The 19,910-nt window shown below is 49.8% G+C and overlaps 1 protein-coding gene across 28 annotated transcripts in view; it reads left to right on the top strand.

Moving 5' to 3' along the window:
- DYSF (dysferlin) overlaps nucleotides 1-19,910 on the top strand; it is a 232,015-nt gene that overhangs the window by 6,003 nt on the left and 206,102 nt on the right. For 8 of the 28 annotated variants that reach the window (XM_032291759.1, XM_032291755.1, XM_032291756.1 and 5 more), the window contains exon 1: nucleotides 8,134-8,384. The exons of 10 other annotated variants lie outside the window; for them this stretch is intronic. In XM_032291759.1, the coding sequence (XP_032147650.1) occupies nucleotides 8,294-8,384 (91 nt within the window). In that variant the 5' untranslated portion in view covers nucleotides 8,134-8,293. Of the gene's footprint in view, nucleotides 1-4,005; nucleotides 4,109-8,077; nucleotides 8,385-19,910 lie in introns of those variants that run through there. 10 more of the 28 variants (XM_032291771.1, XM_032291773.1, XM_032291767.1 and 7 more) reach the window with 5 other exon arrangements.

Raw genomic sequence — 19,910 nt, 5'->3', positions numbered from 1 at the left:
GGAGCAGTCGTGGCTAGCGATTGTGGTCGTAAAGTCGAAGTTGCATAGGTCGTAAGTCTATCAATGCCTGTATTCTTAAATGAATGTGTGAGGAGAGGGAAGAAGGCCTCATCTATACTTCTGGAAGCCTTTGGACATGGGCAAATATGCCCTGAAGGAGTTCTGTCAACTCATGTAGAATGTTCCTCTCAAGGTCAGTGTCACTGAGTAGAGAGGCAAGGTTTGCCTCATGGACACCCCATGTTTAGGCCTTGGGAAAAACAAAGCACCAGCTAACATTAGGAGGATGTGGCCAGAGAGGGAGAACTGGCCCAACTCCAGCAGCAAGGAGGGGGCTTGTTAGAAGCATGCCTTCCTCCATGGTCCGGAAGGTAGGACCACAAATAAGTGACAAGGGTCACAAACTCACATACTTTCAGAAGCCTGGCAGGTGGACTAAGATCAAGCCAGAGGGGAAATCCAGTGTGCATATTGGGTAGTGAGCTGAGGGGGCACACTTGGTCTACAGGTGCCAGATGGTCAGTGTTAAGGGGAAAATCTAGGCCCTGGTGCCACCTTCTCTGATTTTTTTTTAAGAGAAGCTGTAAATCCAGATTTATGTGGGAAAAAATCTTCTAATGTTTTAAGGTAGAATTTTGTTATAAAACATTGTACTGATTAGACAACATGTCTGTAGGCTGGATGTGTCCCAGGCAACACCAGTGATCGCTTCTGAGACACAGTATTTCATTCAATCCCAGAGACAGTGGGCCTGGGCTCTCCAGAGAGCAGACAGCCAGGGTCCTCTCCCTGGGGCTCATCAGTTAGAACTTGTCATCAGTGACTACAGGCCGGGGCGAGTGGGAGAGCTTTAGTCCCCTCCCTTCTTACCTCTGTCAGCCCCAAAACATTGCAATAAGCATGAGACTCAGTCCTTCCTTCCAGGCTATGGCTCCTAAGCTGGCCCTATCATCGTTACAGTGGGTCTGGAGTAGTCTGGGGGTCCCAAGGAGCTGCCTTCTCCTGAAGCCTCAGGTGCGGGCTGCAGATCTAGCTGTTCGTTAGGGCTTCACACCAATGACGGGCTTCCTTCACTGGTGTGAAGTTAAGCACTAACTAACGTTGGTGTAAGCATGATGGTCTCTCCATTCACATTACAGTTGAATGCAGACAGCCCCGGCTGGTAAGACTCTGATCCACAGGCCATCCAAGACTCCAGCTCCTCCTGTTTTATTGCTCTGCTGTCTCCAGAGTTTCCATTTGACAATGCGGTCCATGATGGCACACGCCCCTGTCTGTATTCCAGCCAGAGGCAAAAGGGGAGGTGTGCCCCTTCCCTCTAATGACACAACCAGGCAGTTATATGCAGCCCTTCTGCTCGTATTCTGTTGGTCATCAGTTAGTCTCCTGGCTACATTCGGCTATGAGGGAGGCTGGGAAACATTTTTATTTGGGTGACCATGTGCCCCAGTAAAGTGCTATGGAAAATTTCTATGGGTGAAGGGGAGAGCAGGCATGGGGGTGTGGAGGTCAGGTCTCAGCCACGCTTTCCATTAGAACTTAATTCCTGATACATGTCCCCTTGGGAGGAAGCCCTATTGAGTTACTAGGCCTCAGTATGAAGTCTGCAAGGGAACAGTCAGTTATTTGATTAGGGAGAAGTCCAGGGCAGTGAACATCAGCCAGTCCAGGAAGCTGGAGGCTGGGATGGGAAAGAGGCCTCAGGGAGTGTCCAGGGCTCAGATCACCAGCTGTTGCTTCTCTAGTTTGCAGAGCAGATGTGGGGCGACCCCTTTCCTTGGACACAAGCCAAGGGAAGGTAGAACCCCCTTGGAATGTTTCTGTGGAAATATTAGTTATACCCCCTACAGATTTCCATTTCCTGTGCTGACTCTGAAGTATTGGAGCTGCGGTAGGGTGAGGTATGACAGGAAAAAGCAAAGCCAGGAATCATTGCGACAGACAGAAAAAAAAAAAAAGCTTTGTAATATCCAAAATTCCCTCTAGGGGGCAGTACTATCCCCTTTGAGAACCACTGACTGAACTCACCAGAGTGCAGAACCCACACCTGGGAGCCACGTGCAGTGTCCGCTATCCCAACGCCAGGCCAGTCCTGTACTACACTCTTGGAATATCTGGGTCACTAAGACAGCCTTGGTCTCGATCCTCGTTGACCAACTCCACAGTCTAGCTAGACATGAAACTGGTGATTACAGGAATAGTTATTCCTGACCATTTTGATGCGTGCTAAGAAGGAAGAGCGCTGCTGTGTAGTCATTGCCAGAGGGACCCACCCAGACCGCAGGATATCAGGGATGGCTTTCGTGGGGAGCTGATCTTTAAGCTGAGGCCTAAAGTATGAATAGGGTGGTTCTGCAAAGAAAGAGAAGAAGGCAGTTGGAGGCAGAGAGGACAGCTGACCTCAGAGCTGGGAGGGAGCTTGGCATGTTCTAGAAACTGAGGAGGGACTGGAGCTGGAGTCTGGAGAGTGAGAGGGGGAATGGCCTTGCCCCTTGGCCAAAGGAAATGAACCTGGGCTTCATCCCAAGAGCACAGGAGGCCTTCGGATAACCCCCCAAGAGGTTTTCAGCAGGAGAGTGACCTGATCACATTTGTTTTAAGAATACCTGGCTGCAGTGTGGATAATGGACCAGATATAGCCAGAGTGATGATAAGCGACCAGCTATGAGGCACCTTCAGTGGTCTGGATGGGAGAGGGTGGTGGGAAGACTTGCTGGAGTCACTTGGATGCTGTGGGCACATAGATAGTACCAAAGTCACGAGTGTCTGTAACAAGGATTTAGGCTGCGAGCAACTGAAATTCTGGCTCAAACAGACTTAAATGATCAGAGCGGCAAGGTTTGTTTGCCTCCTGGACACCCCATGTTTAAGCCTTGGGAAAATCAATTTATTAAATGATAAATATTATTAAGGGGATCAGCTCACTTAACTGGTGTCCAGAGACCCAGTGAGCTCTGGGCACACAGACCATACAACAGTGTCACAGGACCCTTAGGGTGTTGCTTTTCCAGCTAGAAACCTTTGTGGCAGGTGGCACCTTTGCCTGAGTTTTGCTTGGGCCCACTGTGCTCGTTTCACCCACTCAGCCTGGCAGGCTGTGCTCAGCTCACAGTACCTGCTGGATCCCACATCTACTAAGGGTGAGCCAGGCACCCGGCAGCAAGGGGTGTGTGAGTGAGTGCAGGGTCTGGCCCCGGTGAGCACGGGCGTGCCAGCTGTGGTGGGACAGGCAGCTCCAGGCGCTGGTACAGGCTCTGTGGAGGCTGCGACTGGACCAGGCATACTGCAAGCCGCTTCCACTGCGGCCACCGGGGAATGCAGTGGTGCCTGGAAACTTGGAGGCACCAGGAACTTCAGAGCCCCAAAGAGAGTGCCACAGCCATGACTCGAAGGGCCCCTAGGTCTGGGCTCCCTGAAGGGCTGCAGCTTCTCTCTCCTTCTTGTCACCTGCAAAGTGGCAAACGGGGTTGGGGGATGGGTTCTTTCAGCCTTGTTTGTGTTACAGCTCTTTTAGTCCTGCTGTCCAGCAGGTCCTGAGTTCTTGTCCTGTGTCCAGGAAGAAAGAGATACATAGACAACTGGAGGGTGAGCGAAGTAGAGAGAGCTTCACTGAGTGACGGAACAGCTCTCAGGAGACCCTAAGTGGGGTAGCTCCTTTCCGCAGGCAGGTCCTCCTGATGTGTGTGCAGCTGTCAGCAGACAGGAGATGTGCAGAGGGCAGCTCCTCTCCACAGGCAGGTCTCCCCGATGGGTGGAGGAGACCCGACTCAGAGTGGGTAGCTCCTTCCTGTACCTGGTAGTCCCAACATCTGTCTGAGTCTGGCTGAGTCCCAGGTTTTTATGGGCTCAGAAGGGAGAACATGTGTGCTGTTTGGTCCATGGGCAGCCAGGAGTGGGCTGAGGGGGAAAGCACGGTAAGTTCTCACTCTGGGCTGAGGACTCCACCTGGAACTGGCAGCCCAGCCCCCAGGCTTCAGGCCATCCCTGGCTTGAAGGTGGGGTTTCACTGGGGATCTGCCCCTTTCTGCCCAGGAGCCAGTCTGCCTCCTACTGCCATCAACATGCCATCTAGGGCACCCAGGCTGTTTGTGCAGAGGGGTGCTTGCAGGTCTGGGGTGAGCTGCCTCTCAGCTTCCCTCCTGATCTTGTCAGTGCCCAAAGTCTGGAGGGGGTTAAGGTGACAGGGGGCTGGTGTGTCAGTGACAACCCTAGCATGCACACACCTGGCTAGTTTGGGACAACACCTGGGCTTGACCACAACTTTGCTCCACCCTGGAGTGGGTCCCTGGGGTGGGTGAGGCCAGAAATGGGGAGAAAGTACTTTTGAGCCTTCAGGCTTCCTGGGCCCCTGAGCGTGCAGGGCTGCCTGGGTCTGGGGCTGCAGCAGAGTGGCTGCAGCTGTGCCTGGGGGAGCTTAGGGCTTCTGCCCTGCTGACTTGGTGGGGCAGTGGGGCTCCCACCTGTTCCTGGCCCCCACTGGCTCTACAGAGTGCACAACCCTGGCAACCTCTCCACTGCAGTCTGGTCTTGGCATCAGCTGATCCAGATGGGCCGCTGCTGCCATCAACTCTGTAGTATCGTCCTGCACTCAGGTGGGCTCCATTTTTCTCTCTGGTCTGCCATCCATGATGTCTGCTGTGTCCTCGACTGGTCAGCAATTGGATCTATAAGCCTCCTTATGCACACGAAGCAGGAGAGGGAGTTAGGCTTCTCTATTCATGGCATATAAATCTGTCTCTCTAGGGGAACAACTTAAGACACATGCCTCTTGCTAGACCAATAGCCACGGCCAAGAAATGTGCTCAGATAGAGTGGGATCCATTCTGGAGCAAAGGCATAACTGAGCAGTCAGGTTCTGCTAGGAGGGAAGAGGGTCTGGATTGATGTTGAGGGAAGCAACTGTCCACCTCATCTTGAGGGGAGATGAGAAGGGTAGACTTAGGAGGAAGGGGAGAAGGTCCATGCAGCTAGAGAAGGTGCTATGATGAGAATGGCCTCTTTCCTTTTCCCCATGTTGGCCCAGGTCCATCCTTTATGGGCCTTCACTTCTCCATGGGAGCACTTCCCACGGTGCCTATAGATGTGGTTGCCACCCTCTGTGGTCCCTGCCTCCTGACCTGGAGCTCCCTCAGGGCAGGGATGTAACATTCCCAGTAAGTCAGAGGTGATGGCTGAATGTTTATTCTTTCAGCCTATCATTTAGAAAGAATATATGGAGAATGTGCTTTGCACCAGGTGCTGTTTCAGGCACCGAGGAAACAGCAGTGGACAAAACCGACAAAACCCCCTGCCTCCTTGGAGCGGACAGTCTGATGGGGAAGACTTCCTCAGCTTCCCTGCTGAGCTTGTGAGCACCCAAAGGCTGGAGGGGGTTGAGGCGGCAGGGCACTAGCATGTCAGTGCCAGCCCAAGCAGGCACACACCTGACTGGGTTTCGCCAGCACCTGGACTTGACCACAGCTTTGCTCCACCCTGGAGTGGGCGCCTGGAGTTGGGGGAGGCCAGAGAGAGGGATAAGGCCCTTCTGAGCCTGCAGCTTCCTGGGCCCCCGCGAGTGCAGGGATGCCTGGGTCTGGGGCTGCAGAAAACGAGTAAGATACATATGCTACACAGTGATTGGTGCTAAAGAAAAAGCCTGAAAGGGAGATGAAAGAGGGAAAGTTGTGATTTTCAGTTGTGTGGCCAGTTTGGTCCCATTGGAGTGGATATCTGACGGAAGGGAAGACATGCCACAGGGCTGCCCCCGGGGAGAGGCAGGGACACCATTAGTCCATGCTGGGGTGCAGGGCCTCAGCCATAGGAGAAATTCCAGGGTCCTGCAGGGCTGGAACCTACTTCCCCACCCCTTCCAGGACCCTTCCCTGGAGAATGTCACCTCCCATTCCCAGCATCCTCCAGGGCTGGGGCAAAAGTTAAGAGCAGGTAGAGCCAGGCCTGCCTTCCCCTATGGTAGAACTAGCAGGCCTCCTGGGCCTAGGAGCCCTTAGGCGAACACGAGGAGAAGAGACAGGGGAAAAGGCCCGGCCCTCTGAGATGGAGAGGCAGGTTGGGGCTGGAAGACAGGGGTGTGGCCCAGAGGAGCCCCGGGGTGGATGACCTAGCTACCACCCAGTGGGAAAAAACAGCTGGTGGAGACCCCAGGGAGGCACTGGCCTGGCCTGTGTGGGGAACAGCTGGAAGGCTAGCAAGCTTGAAGAAGCATGGGTCTTGGGGAGAGTGGCTGGAGAGGAGGTCAGTGAGGCCAGGCAGGGCTTTGAAGGTCATATAAGACCTTTGAGTTTTGTGCTGAGTGAGATGGGAGCCATTGGAAGACTTTGAGTAAAACCAGGTCACAAGAATTAGATTAAGGATAGACCGTGGGGGCAAAGGCAGAGCAGGAGACGTGTAGGGAGTCTATGGAGTCGATTGAAATAACTCAGGCAAGAGATGACAGTTCCTCTGGGGTCAGTTAAAATGAAGATGGTGAGATATGGTGGGATGTTGGATGTATTTTGAAGGCGAGTGGGTTGAAAGTGTGATTGGGTGGGTTCAACAGAGAATGACGAGGGAGATTGGAGACAGAAAGTATGGACAGCTCCTTCAAAGGGTATTGTTGTGAAAAGAGAGAAATGGCCAGTATCTGAAGGGGATGTGGGGTCAAGCGTGTGCTTTCTTGAGCGCATAACCCTCGCTCGTGCGCTGATGGAATGATCCGGTAAACAGGGGAACTTGGTAAGGCAAGAGAGCAAGAGATCACTGCAGTCTCACCACTGAATGGGCAAGAGGGGATGGGGTCTATGCCCAGGTGTCCGGTTGGTCTCAATGGGGTGCATGGGTGATTCATTCTTAAGAACAGGAGAGAACTCACAGGATTTGGGCACAGATGCCGAGGGGTTTAGAAGGAGCCTGGGAGCCTGAGGGAGTTCTCTGCTCTGTAAAGAGGAAGCAAACTGAGAGTGGGGATGGGCAATGGGGTGTTCTAGGGGGATCCGGGAGAGAGGGAGACAGGACATGTAGTATATTGCCCCAAGCAAGCAGTGAGGGCTTACTTGGGTTAGGGGTCGTGACTACGCAGGGCACTGCTCAGGCTGGCTGTGTTACTCTCCAACACATCAATGGTTGGGGGCAGGTGTGGAAGAGGCCGAGTTGGATTTACCAGGGTTACGGTTTAGCCATGCGAGAACGCTGTATCCCTCAAAATAAGAGAAGGGAAAGGGAGTTGAGATTTTGAGCAGCCGTGCATTTAAGCTGAGTGAGCAGGTTACTTGGGCGGTGGGAAGACAGTGCCCTGACCGGGGCTAGGAGCTGAAGTGCTGGGGGATAGAGGTACGAAGCCGGGGCCCCTTTGTTAAGAAGTTCATACGCTGGAAAGAAACCAGACACAATCAACCCTTCAAGGCTTACACCTTAAGCAGCTTTCCCACGGTGGAGACTAGGGAGTGTAGAGATTGTTGGGGATAGAGGACTTGCAGGGGACAGAATGGGCCGCAGCTCGACCCTAGTTCTCCAGGAAACGCAGTATGATTTGAATACAGATCTCCATCTTCAGAGACAAGTGACCTGACACCGTGGAGAAGGCTCCAAGGCGGGTTCGCGGGGACCCAAACCTTGGCATCTCTCCCGACCTGGGGTCCCAGCAAACCAGAACAGCCGCCCCGGCAGCCTTGGAAGGGGCGAGGACCCGCTCCCGGGCGCAGATCATGGGGCGGGTGGAGAGAGGCGGGCGGCAGGGAGGCCGGGGGCTCGGGGCGCACCGCACGCTCCGCACACGCCCCATTCAGCCCTTGCTCGGACTTGGTTTCCCGGAAGACACGCTCTCGTCCCTGCCGCTGATCTCCCACTCTTTCCACCTGCACTCCTGTCTCCTTCCCACTCTTTCGCCGAGCGCACAGAGCGGCCGCCAGCCGCCTGGCTGGTGTGGAGCCCTGGGCACCGGAGGCTAGCCGTGTCAGCCCTCGGAGGCCGAGCTGCGCGCCCTCATCAGCCGCGCCTGGTTCTTGGCCAGTAGCTGCGGCCCGCGGAGCTAGGGACCAGCGCCCCCGCAGGCGCCGATCTGAACCCTGTCCCTCCCCGCCCCCCGCGGGCCGGGCGGATCTGAGTAAGGGCCGGAGGGGAGGGTCCGCCCAGCGGGTGTCCGGTGTCCTCTCCGCAGCCTCTCCCAGGCATTGGCCACTTCTCCGCGGAGGTGCACGAAGGCGGCTGCTCTATTGGAGCGGCAGCCTGGGAGCCGGGCGCTTGCTGGGTGGGTGTTCGGGCCCGGTGCCGCAGCTCCTGTCCTGACTGAGCGCCTGTGCGCCGCCGGGGCTGCCCAGCCATGCTGTGCTGCCTGCTGGTGAGGGCCAGCAACCTCCCCAGTGCGAAGAAGGACCGGCGCAGCGACCCTGTGGCCAGCCTGACTTTCCGAGGTGAGAGCCCCGTGGCCGCCGCGCCCACGCTCGGGTGCCACCCGACTCTCGGCGCTCACTGGCGAGTCTGCGGCCCCTGCTCGGAAGCTAACCCTAGTTCGGGCCACAGTTTCTCCCTCCCAGCCCCGACTTCTGCAGGGGGGCGATGAGGAAGAAACAGAGCACAGTAAATGCCACAGGGCTTTGAAAAATTGGAAAAACGAAAGTGCCATAGGTCAGCGGTTATCACTTTTCTAAGACTGATACCCAGAAGAAATAAAGTCCGAGCTTTTACTGTGTAGTGGGGATAGGGAGAAGTTGGAAGATGGGTGGAGAAGGTAGAGAGGAATCAGGGCCAATGGAAAACCAGGCCTGTAGATGATGTGCTTTGAAAGTTGTGTCTTTTTTCATTCATTCATTCATTCACCCATCTTTATCCAACACTGGCTATATTGAATCTGCCACATCTTAATCAGTAGGAAAAGGAACAGAATAGGATGAAAACGGCCTTGTCACAAGGAATTTTAAGGCATGTCAAGGATATTTTCTCTAAATTCAAGAAGCTAAGTCCCTACATGTAGTGCTTAGAGTAGATACAGGTATCTCTGTGTGAGGCGGCAGAGAAATCACACACACTCCCCTTCTCACCAGGCGTCCTGAACTCCCTCCCCCAACCCCTCCAAGACAGATTCGTGAAAGCGTGTCTCAGGAGGGGAAAGGGAAGAGGAAGGATCTGTCAAAATTAAGAGAAGGAACAATAGCTGTGGGTCAGGACCCCAGTTTTGCAGAGAAAGATAAACAAGGAGAGGAGAGAGGGTTTCCTCTTAGCCAGGAGCCATACCCTGTAGCTTTGTGGAATAATTACTAATAATAATAATAACTGTGTATCAGAAAAGATGGTCAGATGAAGAGGGAAAAGTGGCTGGTGTTTTCATGAGCTTCCTTCAGTGCAGGCACCAAGGGGAGCTCTTTTAACTCTGACTCATGATCTGAATCATATTCCTGAGCATCCCCAAAATAATGATAAATGAAAGACACGATTTGGCAAAGGGAGATCTATGTGTAGCTTTTATTTTTGTATTTTTATTTTTTATTTTTTTGAGACAGGGCTTCCCTGTTACCCAGGCTGGAGTGCAGTGGCGTGATCTCAGCTCACTCAACCTCTGCCTTCAGGGTTCAAGTGATTCTCCTTCCTCAGCCTCCTGAGTAGCTGGGACTACAGGTGCTTGTCACCACGCCCAGCAAATTTTTTGTACTTTAATAGAGATGAGGTTCCACCATGTTGCTCGGGGTGGTCTCAAACTTCTGAGCTCAGGCAATCCCCCTACCTTGGCCTCCCAAAGTGCTGGGATTACAGGCATGTGCTACCATGCCCAGCATGTGTAGCTTTTATTCTTTGCTGTGGGACAAGTTATATGTCTAACTTTTTTGAAAAGTGTGATGTGAGTTCACTATGCAAGAGCAACTTCAAGACAAAGTCCTTCATTCTCCACTGCCGATTACATGCTGCCTAAGGCTTTGCTCTGCAGAAATTGTGAAGTCACCATTGGCTGGAAAAGAAATTCCCTAAAGACACTGAGCAGGGTACACATGAGCATAGCGCTATGGATGCTCCAACACTCTTTTGGGTCTGCTTACAGCTCTTTCCTTTGTCCTGTAATAGTCCTGTGGTGGCTACCGATGTCTCCATTCTGCAAATAAGGATATTGAAACGCAGGGAAGTTAAATGTGTTCAGGTCAGTGGTCACGGCAGGCAGCTACCAGCACTTGGAGTGGGGAAGATGACCAAATCCCTTGAGGCCCCTCTTGACTATTTTTCTGGCCCAAGTACGCTGAGCATGTGTAGCTGCTATCTCCCCCAAATCTCTGTATTCCTTCTTTGTAATGCCTTACTATTTATTTGCACTGATGATCTCGGAAAACAGAAATACCATATAATAGAATGTAACATCTCCAACTGTTTCAGGTCTATTTGTGTTTCAAAGCCCAGGACAATGCCACCTTCTCCAGGAAGACACCCAGGATTCCCCTGGCTGTCAGTCTCTCCTCTCTGGATGACAAGCGGCAGCACCTTGCTAGGGATGCTAGCACCCTTGCCTCAATCAGCCACTGTTCAGTGCTCAGCTCCATGCTTACGGCATCAGGATGCCTTGAGAGCAGTGACCTGTCCTATTTGTTCATTGGCTTGTCCCAGTGCTGAGCACAAGTAGATGCTCTGTTTGTGCCCTTTCTGGCCCAGCCTCTAGCCATCCTCCAGGTGTGCCTGGGAGCTTCGCTCATTCTGGGACATGGTCCTCTCATTTGACTGTTCCTGAGAATTACTTGGAGAATGTGTTTGAGAAACAGACTCCAGAGTCCCCATCTGTAGAGGCTCTGATCCAGCAGTCGTGGAAGGTGACCTAGGAGTCAGCATTTAACAAATAGCTGATGCAGGTTGTTTTGGAACCACATCTTGGGAAAAATGGGTCTCAGATGTGGTGGCCGGTGAAATTAATGAAGTCCCCCTTGTGGGAGTGGTCACAATGGAGTTTGGGGCTGAGCTGATGCATAGGGAGGGAAACCGTTAGAACCAGGCTCAGAACTTACAGAGCATGCAGGCTGGGGGGACTCAACTCTGGCTGCAGATCAACTGTGTGTGGGAGCTTTACCAAAGACCACGCCAACCTCCCAGGCTGCCTTTTCTGAAGCCATATCCCTCCCGCTGGGGCCCCAGGCACAGGTGTTTGTTTCTGACAAATGTCCAGGTGTTTTGGATTTGCAGTCGTCAGGGTTGAGAAGCACTGAGCCCAGCCTCCTCTTGGCACAGATGGGACAGTGGCTTGCTTGCAGAGAAGCCAGCCTGCACTGTGTGCATGGCTACCACAGGCAGCCCAAAATGTATGGGGCTGGGCTGGCCCCACTTTCCTTGCAGTTGTTCCCTGGGCATTCCAGTCTCGGGTGTAATTTCAGGACCTGCCTCCCAAAATAGACTATGAGCACTGGGAGGCTGGACTCTGAGGGCAATTTTTTGGCTTCCCCATCTAAGGAACTCTATTAATAGTAGAGGCTACTATTGAATACTGCTCATTCTTTTGTTTTTATATTAATTAATTCATTAACTAAGAATACCGTGAGTGCCTGGGCCATGGTAGATAGTTTTGACTGATTATCTGTGTGAACGAGCTGCTTAATTTCCTATAGCATTGAATTGTCTGTACTTCTCTTCTGCCCTGCCCATTTTCCATTCTGTAATGTGATTATTTATATCCCTCTATTCATGCATTTAGTTCATTGAACAAATATTTACTGAGTACCTACTATGTGCCTGATGCTGTTCTAGATACTGGTACTGGGTTGCATCCAAGAACAAAACCATATTTCTGTTGCTTTAAAGCTCAAACGTCTTATTTCCTTGAAGGCCAGATCTGCTGTGTCCCCACTTGGTGAATTTCTGCTCTGTGTCACCAGCCAGGAACACAGAAGTCATTGCTGACGCTTCCCTTTCCCTCCTCCTGTCAGGGCCTCTCTTCCTCCAGCCTCCTCCTCCCACCTTTTCACTTCCCTATCTCCTGGGGGCCTCTAGATTGTGGGCAGGAGTTGGGAGATCTTACAGGACTAGTTGGAGGTGGATTCCTATCCTCAGGGAACACTCTTCACTCACCTGTGTAGGGAAGGTGGGCTGAAGGCCCTGGACTCTCTGAACCTAGCTGTTTACACATTAGAAATGACTTAGAATACTGAAAATAGCTTTCTGTTTTCTTTTCTCTCTTTCCTTCTTTCTTTTCTTTTTCGAGATGGAATTTCACTCTTATTACCCAGGCTGGAATGCAGTGGAGTGATCTCAGCTCACTACAACCTCCGATTCCTGGGTTCAAGCGATCCTCCTGTCTCAGCCTCCCAAGCAGCTGGGATTACAGGCACCCGCCACATGCCCAGCTAATTTTTGTATTTTTAGTAGAGACAGGATTTCACCATGTTGCCCAGGCTGATCTCGAACTTCTGACCTCAGGCAATCCACCTGCCTTGGCCTCTCAAAGTGCTTGGATTATAGGTGTGAACCACCGCACCCAGCCTGTTTTCTTTTTATAAATATAGTATGTACTTGCTGTTAAAAATGACAAACTACAGAAAGGCATGAGGCAAAAGTCAAAAATAGCCGCAAATCCTGCCACTTTGAATAAACTTGTTAACAATTTGACATCTTTCCTCCAAGATTCTTTTTACCCTTTTTTTTAAAAAAAAAAATTTAGTTGGGTGCAGTGGTGCGTGCCTGTAGTCCCAGCTACTCGGGAGGCAGAGGTGGGAGGATCACTTGAGCCCAGGAGTTCTGGGCTGTAGTGCGCTAAGCCGATTGGGTGTCCGCACTAAGTTCGGCATCAATATGGTGACCTCCCAGGAGCAGAGGACAACCAGGCTGCCTAAGGAGGGGTGAACTGACCCAGGTCGGAAACACGGAGCAGGTCAAAACTTTCATGCTGATCAGTAGTGGGACGGTGCCTGTGAATAGCCACTGCACTCCAGCCTGGGCAACATAGCAAGACCTCGTCTCTAAAAAAGAAAAAAAAAATTATTTATGACATGCAACATACAAGCAAAGTACAGAAGTTATAACTATATGATTTAATACAGTGGTTCTCAACTGGGGGCATTTTTTTCCTCAGAGGACATTTGTCAGTATCTGCAGACATTTTGGGTTGTTGCTACAGGGTTCGGGGGTACAGGGTGTGTGTCTACAGGGTGGAGGCCAGGGATGCTGCTAGACATTCAACAGGGCAAGGCGAGGACCCCTGCACCACACACAGAGGTATTCAGCCCCAACAGTGATAGTACCACAGTTGAGAATAAATGCGTGTGTGAAGGGAACACCGATGTAATATAACCCAGGTCAAGAAATAGCACCTGGCCAGCCCTATTTCTCTACCAGAAGCCCCCAGATCCTTTCTCTCTAGACGTAATCCCAACCTAGATTTGTTTCCCACGTTTGCACATTTGCTGAAAAATGAACCAGGGGGCCAGGTGCGGTGGCTCACACCTGTAATTCCAGCACTTTGGGAGGGTGAGGCAGGCGGATTGCTTAAGGCCAGGAGTTCAAGACCAGCCAACATGGTGAAACCCTGTCTCTACTAAATAATACAAAAATTAGCCAGGTTTGGTGGTGCGTGCCTGTAATCCCAGCTACTTAGAGAGCAGAGGCATGAGAATCGCTTGAACCCGGGAAACGGAGGCTGCAGTGAGCCAAGATCTGGCTACTGCATTCCAGCCTGGGTGACAGAATGAAACTTTGTCTCAAAAAATAAATTAATTAATTAAAAAAAAAATCCAAGGGGCATTTCTTTCTATGTCAGTCAGTATTCTTCTATAAAACCTTTTAAAATGTCTGCATAGTATTTTATTATATGGATGCACCATCATTAATTTACTCAACCCCCTGTTGATGAATATTAGGTTATATAAGTGTTTATATTTATATCCAATGCTTATATTATACAGAAACTGTGAGGCATATTCCGGTAACTAAACCTTTGCCCACATATTTATTTCCTTTGGGTAAATACTAGGAGATGAATAGCTATGTCAGAAGTTATAGACATATTTAACATTTTGCTGCTTTTCCAAAACTGTTCTTAAAGTGTGTATCAACTTTATCCTCCTGTTGGCCAAGTATGAGGGGTTATTTTTCTAATCATCTTGTTTACACAAAGCATTGTCCTATAAGTCTTTGACACTTTCTTAAGGTTCAAATAGTGTTTGTGATACTTCTTTACTTATTCATCCTTACTGAATGACTTTTTAATTTGCCCATGGTGGGGCATGTTTGTCTTTTTCTTCATTAGTTGGAAGTGCTCTTTGTATATTGAGAATGTTACCATTTTTGTCATTTATGTTTCTAATGTCTTCCCCAGTTCTGTTTGTTTTCCTAACTGGCAAGTAAAAATTGTATGTAAATACATTCCCCAGTTCGAATTGGCCTTCCGAGCTTAAAGACTCCTCCTCTCAGAGTGCATTTCACCACAGCTCACTGACTTTTTGGCCACTTCTGTGGTTCTAGCTAGGATTTAGAAAGATGGGGTGGAGGGTGGTTGAGGAGGAGAGGAGCAGTGCGCTGCTGGTGGTAGGGGAGACAGCCGTGCAGTGCCCAGGTGTCCAGGTGGGGCAGGGGTCAGAACGACCAGTTTACCTGCGCTTTTTGTTTGGGGTGTCTGTGCCAAGAGGTAATACAGGCCTTCCTTCAGCCAAAACTACGGCTGTCTTTTCTCCTTTCACTGCTGCTGCCTTTGGGTTGTCTGCTGATTCTTTGAATTTCTGTCATTTTCTTGGTCTTATGAGTATTCTAGTGAGGCCATCAAGAAACTGCCCTGCAAAAGCAAGCCCTCAATAAATATTTGGGGAGTATTTGGAGAATAAGTGAGATGCTGCATCCAGGCTGCTGCAGGCTTCGAAGTGCCTGCAGCTTCTGACAGTAACTCCTGATTCATGGGTAGATGCAGCTGTCTCTCTCACTGGGAATCTGAGACACTGCAACTCCCCTCCTTCTCTCTGTTGCCTCTCTAGGGGGCACATCCGAGCCTTGGGGACCTCTTCCGCTCTTGACCCTTCCCATCCCCCAAGCTGAAACTGGCCAGTAGACCTCAGGCCCACCATGTGTATCCACACCATCTCCCTCCTGGACTTAAAAAAAATTGTGGTGAAAGGCACATAATATGAAAGGCACCATCTTGGCCATTTTTAAGTATTCAGTTCTGTGGCATTAATCACTGTGCAGTTATCACCATCTCCAGAACTTGTCATCCTCCCCATCCAAAACTTGATACCCATTGAACACTGAGTCCCCATCTCCTCCCCGAGCCCCTGGTAATCATGGTTCTACTTTCTGTCTCTATGATTTTGACTACTCTAGGTACCTCATATAAATGGAATCACACACTGTCTTTTGGTAACTGTCTGAATCATTCAGTCTAGAGAAACCCTCCGGGCTTCAGCATGAATCTTACGCATGCTGCTTGTCCCCAGTTCCACAGAGCAGTTTGGGAAGAGGGCACGGCTCCCTCTTCTCACCCCAGTGTGAGCTGTGAGCTCTCCTGTATCTTAAACTTCTGTTAAATTACATGCATAAAGCCACGTCTCCCAAGGCCAAAATTAATGATCAGGAACAGGTCAGGTCGAAAGCCATGATGAGGAACTATTTTCTTAACTGTTTCCTAATTGTCAATGTGCCTTCCCTTTTCTTGGTGTCTAAATCATGTGACTGTGCTGAGTGAATGTTTCGTTTCTTTCTTGCTCCTCTTTGGGGCTGCAGCACCCGTGAGTGATCCCTTCCTTCACATTACCCAAAGGATCCCAGAGTTGGCCCTTCTCACCAGGACTTAGTGAAATCTCATTGAGGGCTTTTGTTCTCCTCATCTTCAGGGAAGGTAGGAAGTGGAAAATGATTAAAAGATACTTAGCACAGGACTTGGCACACAGATATCGCTCAGTTAAGGAAGCCTGGAGCACCAGGAAATGAGTTTCTGAGTGTGCAACTCAAGAAAGGCTGCAGATGGAATTTTCCATGTTACTCCTGTAGGTCACAGGAAGCTGATCTGTGATAGGGGAGCAGAAGTGGACACGTAGCTTGCATCTCAGGCCCCCTCAGAATCCTGTGCAGCAGACATTTTTATTATGATCCATTGGTTGCTGAGGAGCAAGGCCTAGAGGTTATGAGCCCTCCCTAAGGTCACACAGTAGTGGCTGTTCTCTGAGTGTCTCCAATGCCATGTGTCTGATTCCTGCTGGAGCCACACCAACATGGCCCACCAGAGAATTCAGAGTGTCTCGGCCAGGACCCTTTCCCCACATGACGCCTCCTTTCACCCTCCCTCTGCTGACACACAGTCACACCATGAATTAAGTTTGGGGCGTTCCCAGAACAGTGCTTTTATCCTCTCGTGAGGAAGTCAACTTGCAGTCAACATGGAAAGAAAAGGGCCCATTCGTTCAGCTCCCGATTACTGGCCACGTCGCTAGGGACTAGGGTTACGTTACCGTTAATAACATGCGTAAGGCATGGGCTTGCTGCCGGAAACGCCCTGCCCAGCTGGGGGTTTAGCACTAGAAGCACGCTGCTACGCTGCTGCCCTGCACATGTGGTCACAGCTTGGTTAGGGAGCACTAAAGACAGGCCAGCTACCTCTTTTGGGAGAGTCAAGGGGGTCTTACCAGAGGAGAGACAACCGTGCTGAGTATTGAAGAGTCAGTAGGAGTTCACTAGGTGCATCCGAGTGGGCACAGAGAGGAGGGCAGGGGAAGGAAACTCAAATGTAATCAGCATACTATGTGGCAGGCACCTCAACGTTCTATCACGGTAATTTTCACAACAATCCCTTATAAGGTAGGTATTATTACGATGAAATTGAGGCAGACATGTTAAATGAATTTCCTAAGAGATTATTTTATCTTAGATGGAGTTTTGCTCTTGTTGCCCAGGCTGGAGTGCAATGGCAAGACCTTGGCTCACCGCAACCTCTGCCTCCTGGGTTTAAGCAATTCTCCTGCTTTAGCCTCCCAAGTACCTGGGATTACAGGCACCCACCACCATGTCTGGCTGATTTTTTTGTATTTTTAGTAGAGACGGAGTTTCTCCATGTTGGTCAGGCTGATCTCAAACTCCCGACTTCAGGTGATCTGCCCACCTTGGCCCCCCAAAGTGCTGGGATTATAGGTGTGAGCCACTGTGCCTTGCCAATTATTTTATTTTTTAGAGACAGGGCCATGCTCTGTTGTCTAGGCTGGAGTGCAGTGGTGCAATCACAGCTCACTGCAACCTCAAACTCCTGGGCTCAAGCAGTCCTCCCACCTCAGCATCTCGAGTAGCCGGGACCACAGGCACATATACCGCTACACCCGGCTAACTTTTTAAATTTTTTGTTAAGATGGGGTTAGTCTTGAATTCCTGGCCTCAGGTGATCCTCCAGTTTCAGCCTCCCAAACCACTGGGATTACAAGTGTGAGCCACCTCACTGGCCCCTAAGAAGTTCTTAAAATGCCGTACATGGAACCTGGGGGGATCCTCAAGACTGAGCAGGTCAGAAGGTCAAAACTCTCTTCACAACAACATGAAGAGGCTATCTGCCTTTTTCACTGTGGGGACATTTGTACTGATGGTACAACAGCAACGGCAGGTAATGCTACTGGCAACTTAACTGTAATCAAGGCCTTGGCAGTCCGGGCACAGTGGTTCACGCCTGTAATCCCAGCACTTTGGGAAGCTAAGGTGGGCAGACCACCTGAGGTCAGGAGTTTGAGACCAGCTTGGCCAACATGGTAAAACTCTATCTCTACTAAAAATACAAAAGTTAGCCAAGCTAGGTGGTGGGCACCTGTAGTCCCAGCTACTCGGGAGGCTGACCCATGAGAATCGCTTGAATCTGGGAAGTGGAGGTTGCAGTGAGCTGAGATGGCACCACCGCGCTCCAGCCTGGGCCACTGGAACGTGACTCTGTCTCAAGAAAAAAAAAAAAGGCCATTGGTACGGAATTGTGTTTCTTGTGTTTTTTAGATTGCATGAGCTCGCAGTTAAAAATAAAAAGGCAGTTTCATTTAAGAGTGTCCTTGGTGAAGCAGTAAAAGGATTAGTTTGAATCCTCCCATACACATGTGGAGAATGTCCTGTACAAGGAAATGAGAAGGAGAGAGCACCTCTGCTGCATATCACAAAATCATGATCGTCTCCAGGAAGGGCACTGAGTCACTGTTGGAGTGACAAACTGAACTAGCCTCTTTTTTCCCCATGGAGTACTGTTTTTACTTTAAAGAATGACTAACAAACTATAGTTATTTGGACCTGGGCATTTGGCAGATATTTTCTGAAAAGTGAAAGAGTGAGCCTGCCATTTCAAGGAAAATGGCTTGAAACATCACTTGTTGCCAATCAAAAAATTTGAGCTTTCAGGCAGAAATTGGAGTTTTAGAAAACTTTTAGAAGTAACTTCCAGCTTCCCAGTACTGAAAGTGTTACCTCCCAAAAAACCAAAATTTGTTCACATGGTGAGTAACAAACGATTCTCCATGAGAATGCAGGTTTTGAACAACAGGAATTTTATTGCTTGTCACAAGCAAGAGCACCAGGACAAAGCAGTATCTCCCGAGGGAAAGTGACAGGAGAGTTTTATGGGGCGATGGAGCAGGAAGAGGGTGCATCCTGTCATGTAGAGGAGGGGTCCCCGTGGCACAGATGCAGTGAGTCATGGTGCCAGCATATAGGTTGCATGCTACGGTAATGAAGCTACAGGTCTCCCGGGGTGCAGGCTTTAAGCATGGTCATGAAGAAAGTTCACTGGGGTTTATCTATAAGTTGCCGAGGACTGTCAGAAACTGGTTTTAGCCCATTAAGTGACCGCCTACTACACAGAGCTTGAAAAAAACAGGCTGTAAGGCAGAAAGCTGTGAAGCAGGCAGATTGCTCAATCTTCCTACCTGTTTACTGAAGGCTGATGTTGACATTAATGAATGAGTGCAATGTTTTGGTAGGGCATAGTGAAATATGTCAACATTTGAAAGATCTACATCACTGATTGAACAAGAATTTTCCGAATGGCCAATGCAGCTGTTACAGAATCATACGTGGGCGAATGATTCATTCAACGTGCACGATAGAACAATGAATTTTAATGTAGCAGAGAACGAAATGTTCATTGATCTGGTTTCAGATTTCACATTGCAACTCACTGTTAAGAAGTTAAGAACTATGACTTGTTGAATTTTGATGTAGTATCAAAGAAGGATATTCACAATTATCTGTAAGTGTATTAAAATATGCCTTCCTTTCCAACTACATATCTGGCCGGATTTTCTTCATAGACATCAACCAAAATGAGGAGTCTCACCAGTTTGAATGCTGAAGTATTAACAGATAGAAACCAGCCAGGCATCAAAGAGATTTGCAGAAATCTAAAAGTGTCATTTTTCCTTTTCCAGGAATTTATAATTTTTTGTTTGTTTGTTATAGATGTGCCACTTACATTAATATTTATTGGGCTTATTACTGTGATTTTTAAAATTAATTACTAAATAATTATTTTTAAATGCTTCAGTTATAATTCCTAATGTAAAAATTCATAGATACAGGCCACCTAAATAAAAGCGCTTTGGTATCCCTCAATAATGTTTAAGGGTGACATCCTGTAACCAAAATTTGAACTGCTGCCCAAAAGACTCACAAAAGGTAAATGTTTTGTAGTGGTCTGTGATGTCAAATTTCATGACTTTTTCCACGATCAGTGATTTCTGGCAGTGGAGGGAGTTTGGGAGCTCACTCTCTCCCTGGGGAAAGGTTTATCACAGTCTCTGGGGGAGTCACTAGACAGAGCAAATATTTACAAGATAACTGCCTTGGAATCTCCCCAGCCCCTCTCTGCCTCCCTCACTCAGATGGTCTGTCCTTTGCTCCCTTGAACACATGCTCTCTCTCCCTGTCTCTCTCTCTGTCTCTCTCTCTGTCTCTGTCTCTCTGTCTCTGGCTCTCTCTCTCTCCCCATTCTTCTTCAAATCCTCCCTCACCCCTGGCCTGCCTCCTCGACCGCCTCTGCTTCC

This window comes from Sapajus apella, unplaced genomic scaffold, assembly GCF_009761245.1.
Source record: "Sapajus apella isolate SASKATOON/1434 unplaced genomic scaffold, GSC_monkey_1.0 scaffold26, whole genome shotgun sequence".
NCBI classification, from domain to species: domain Eukaryota; kingdom Metazoa; phylum Chordata; class Mammalia; order Primates; family Cebidae; genus Sapajus; species Sapajus apella.
The sequence above is the reverse complement of the archived record's forward strand: the minus strand, read 5'-3'. Positions and strand labels throughout refer to the sequence as shown.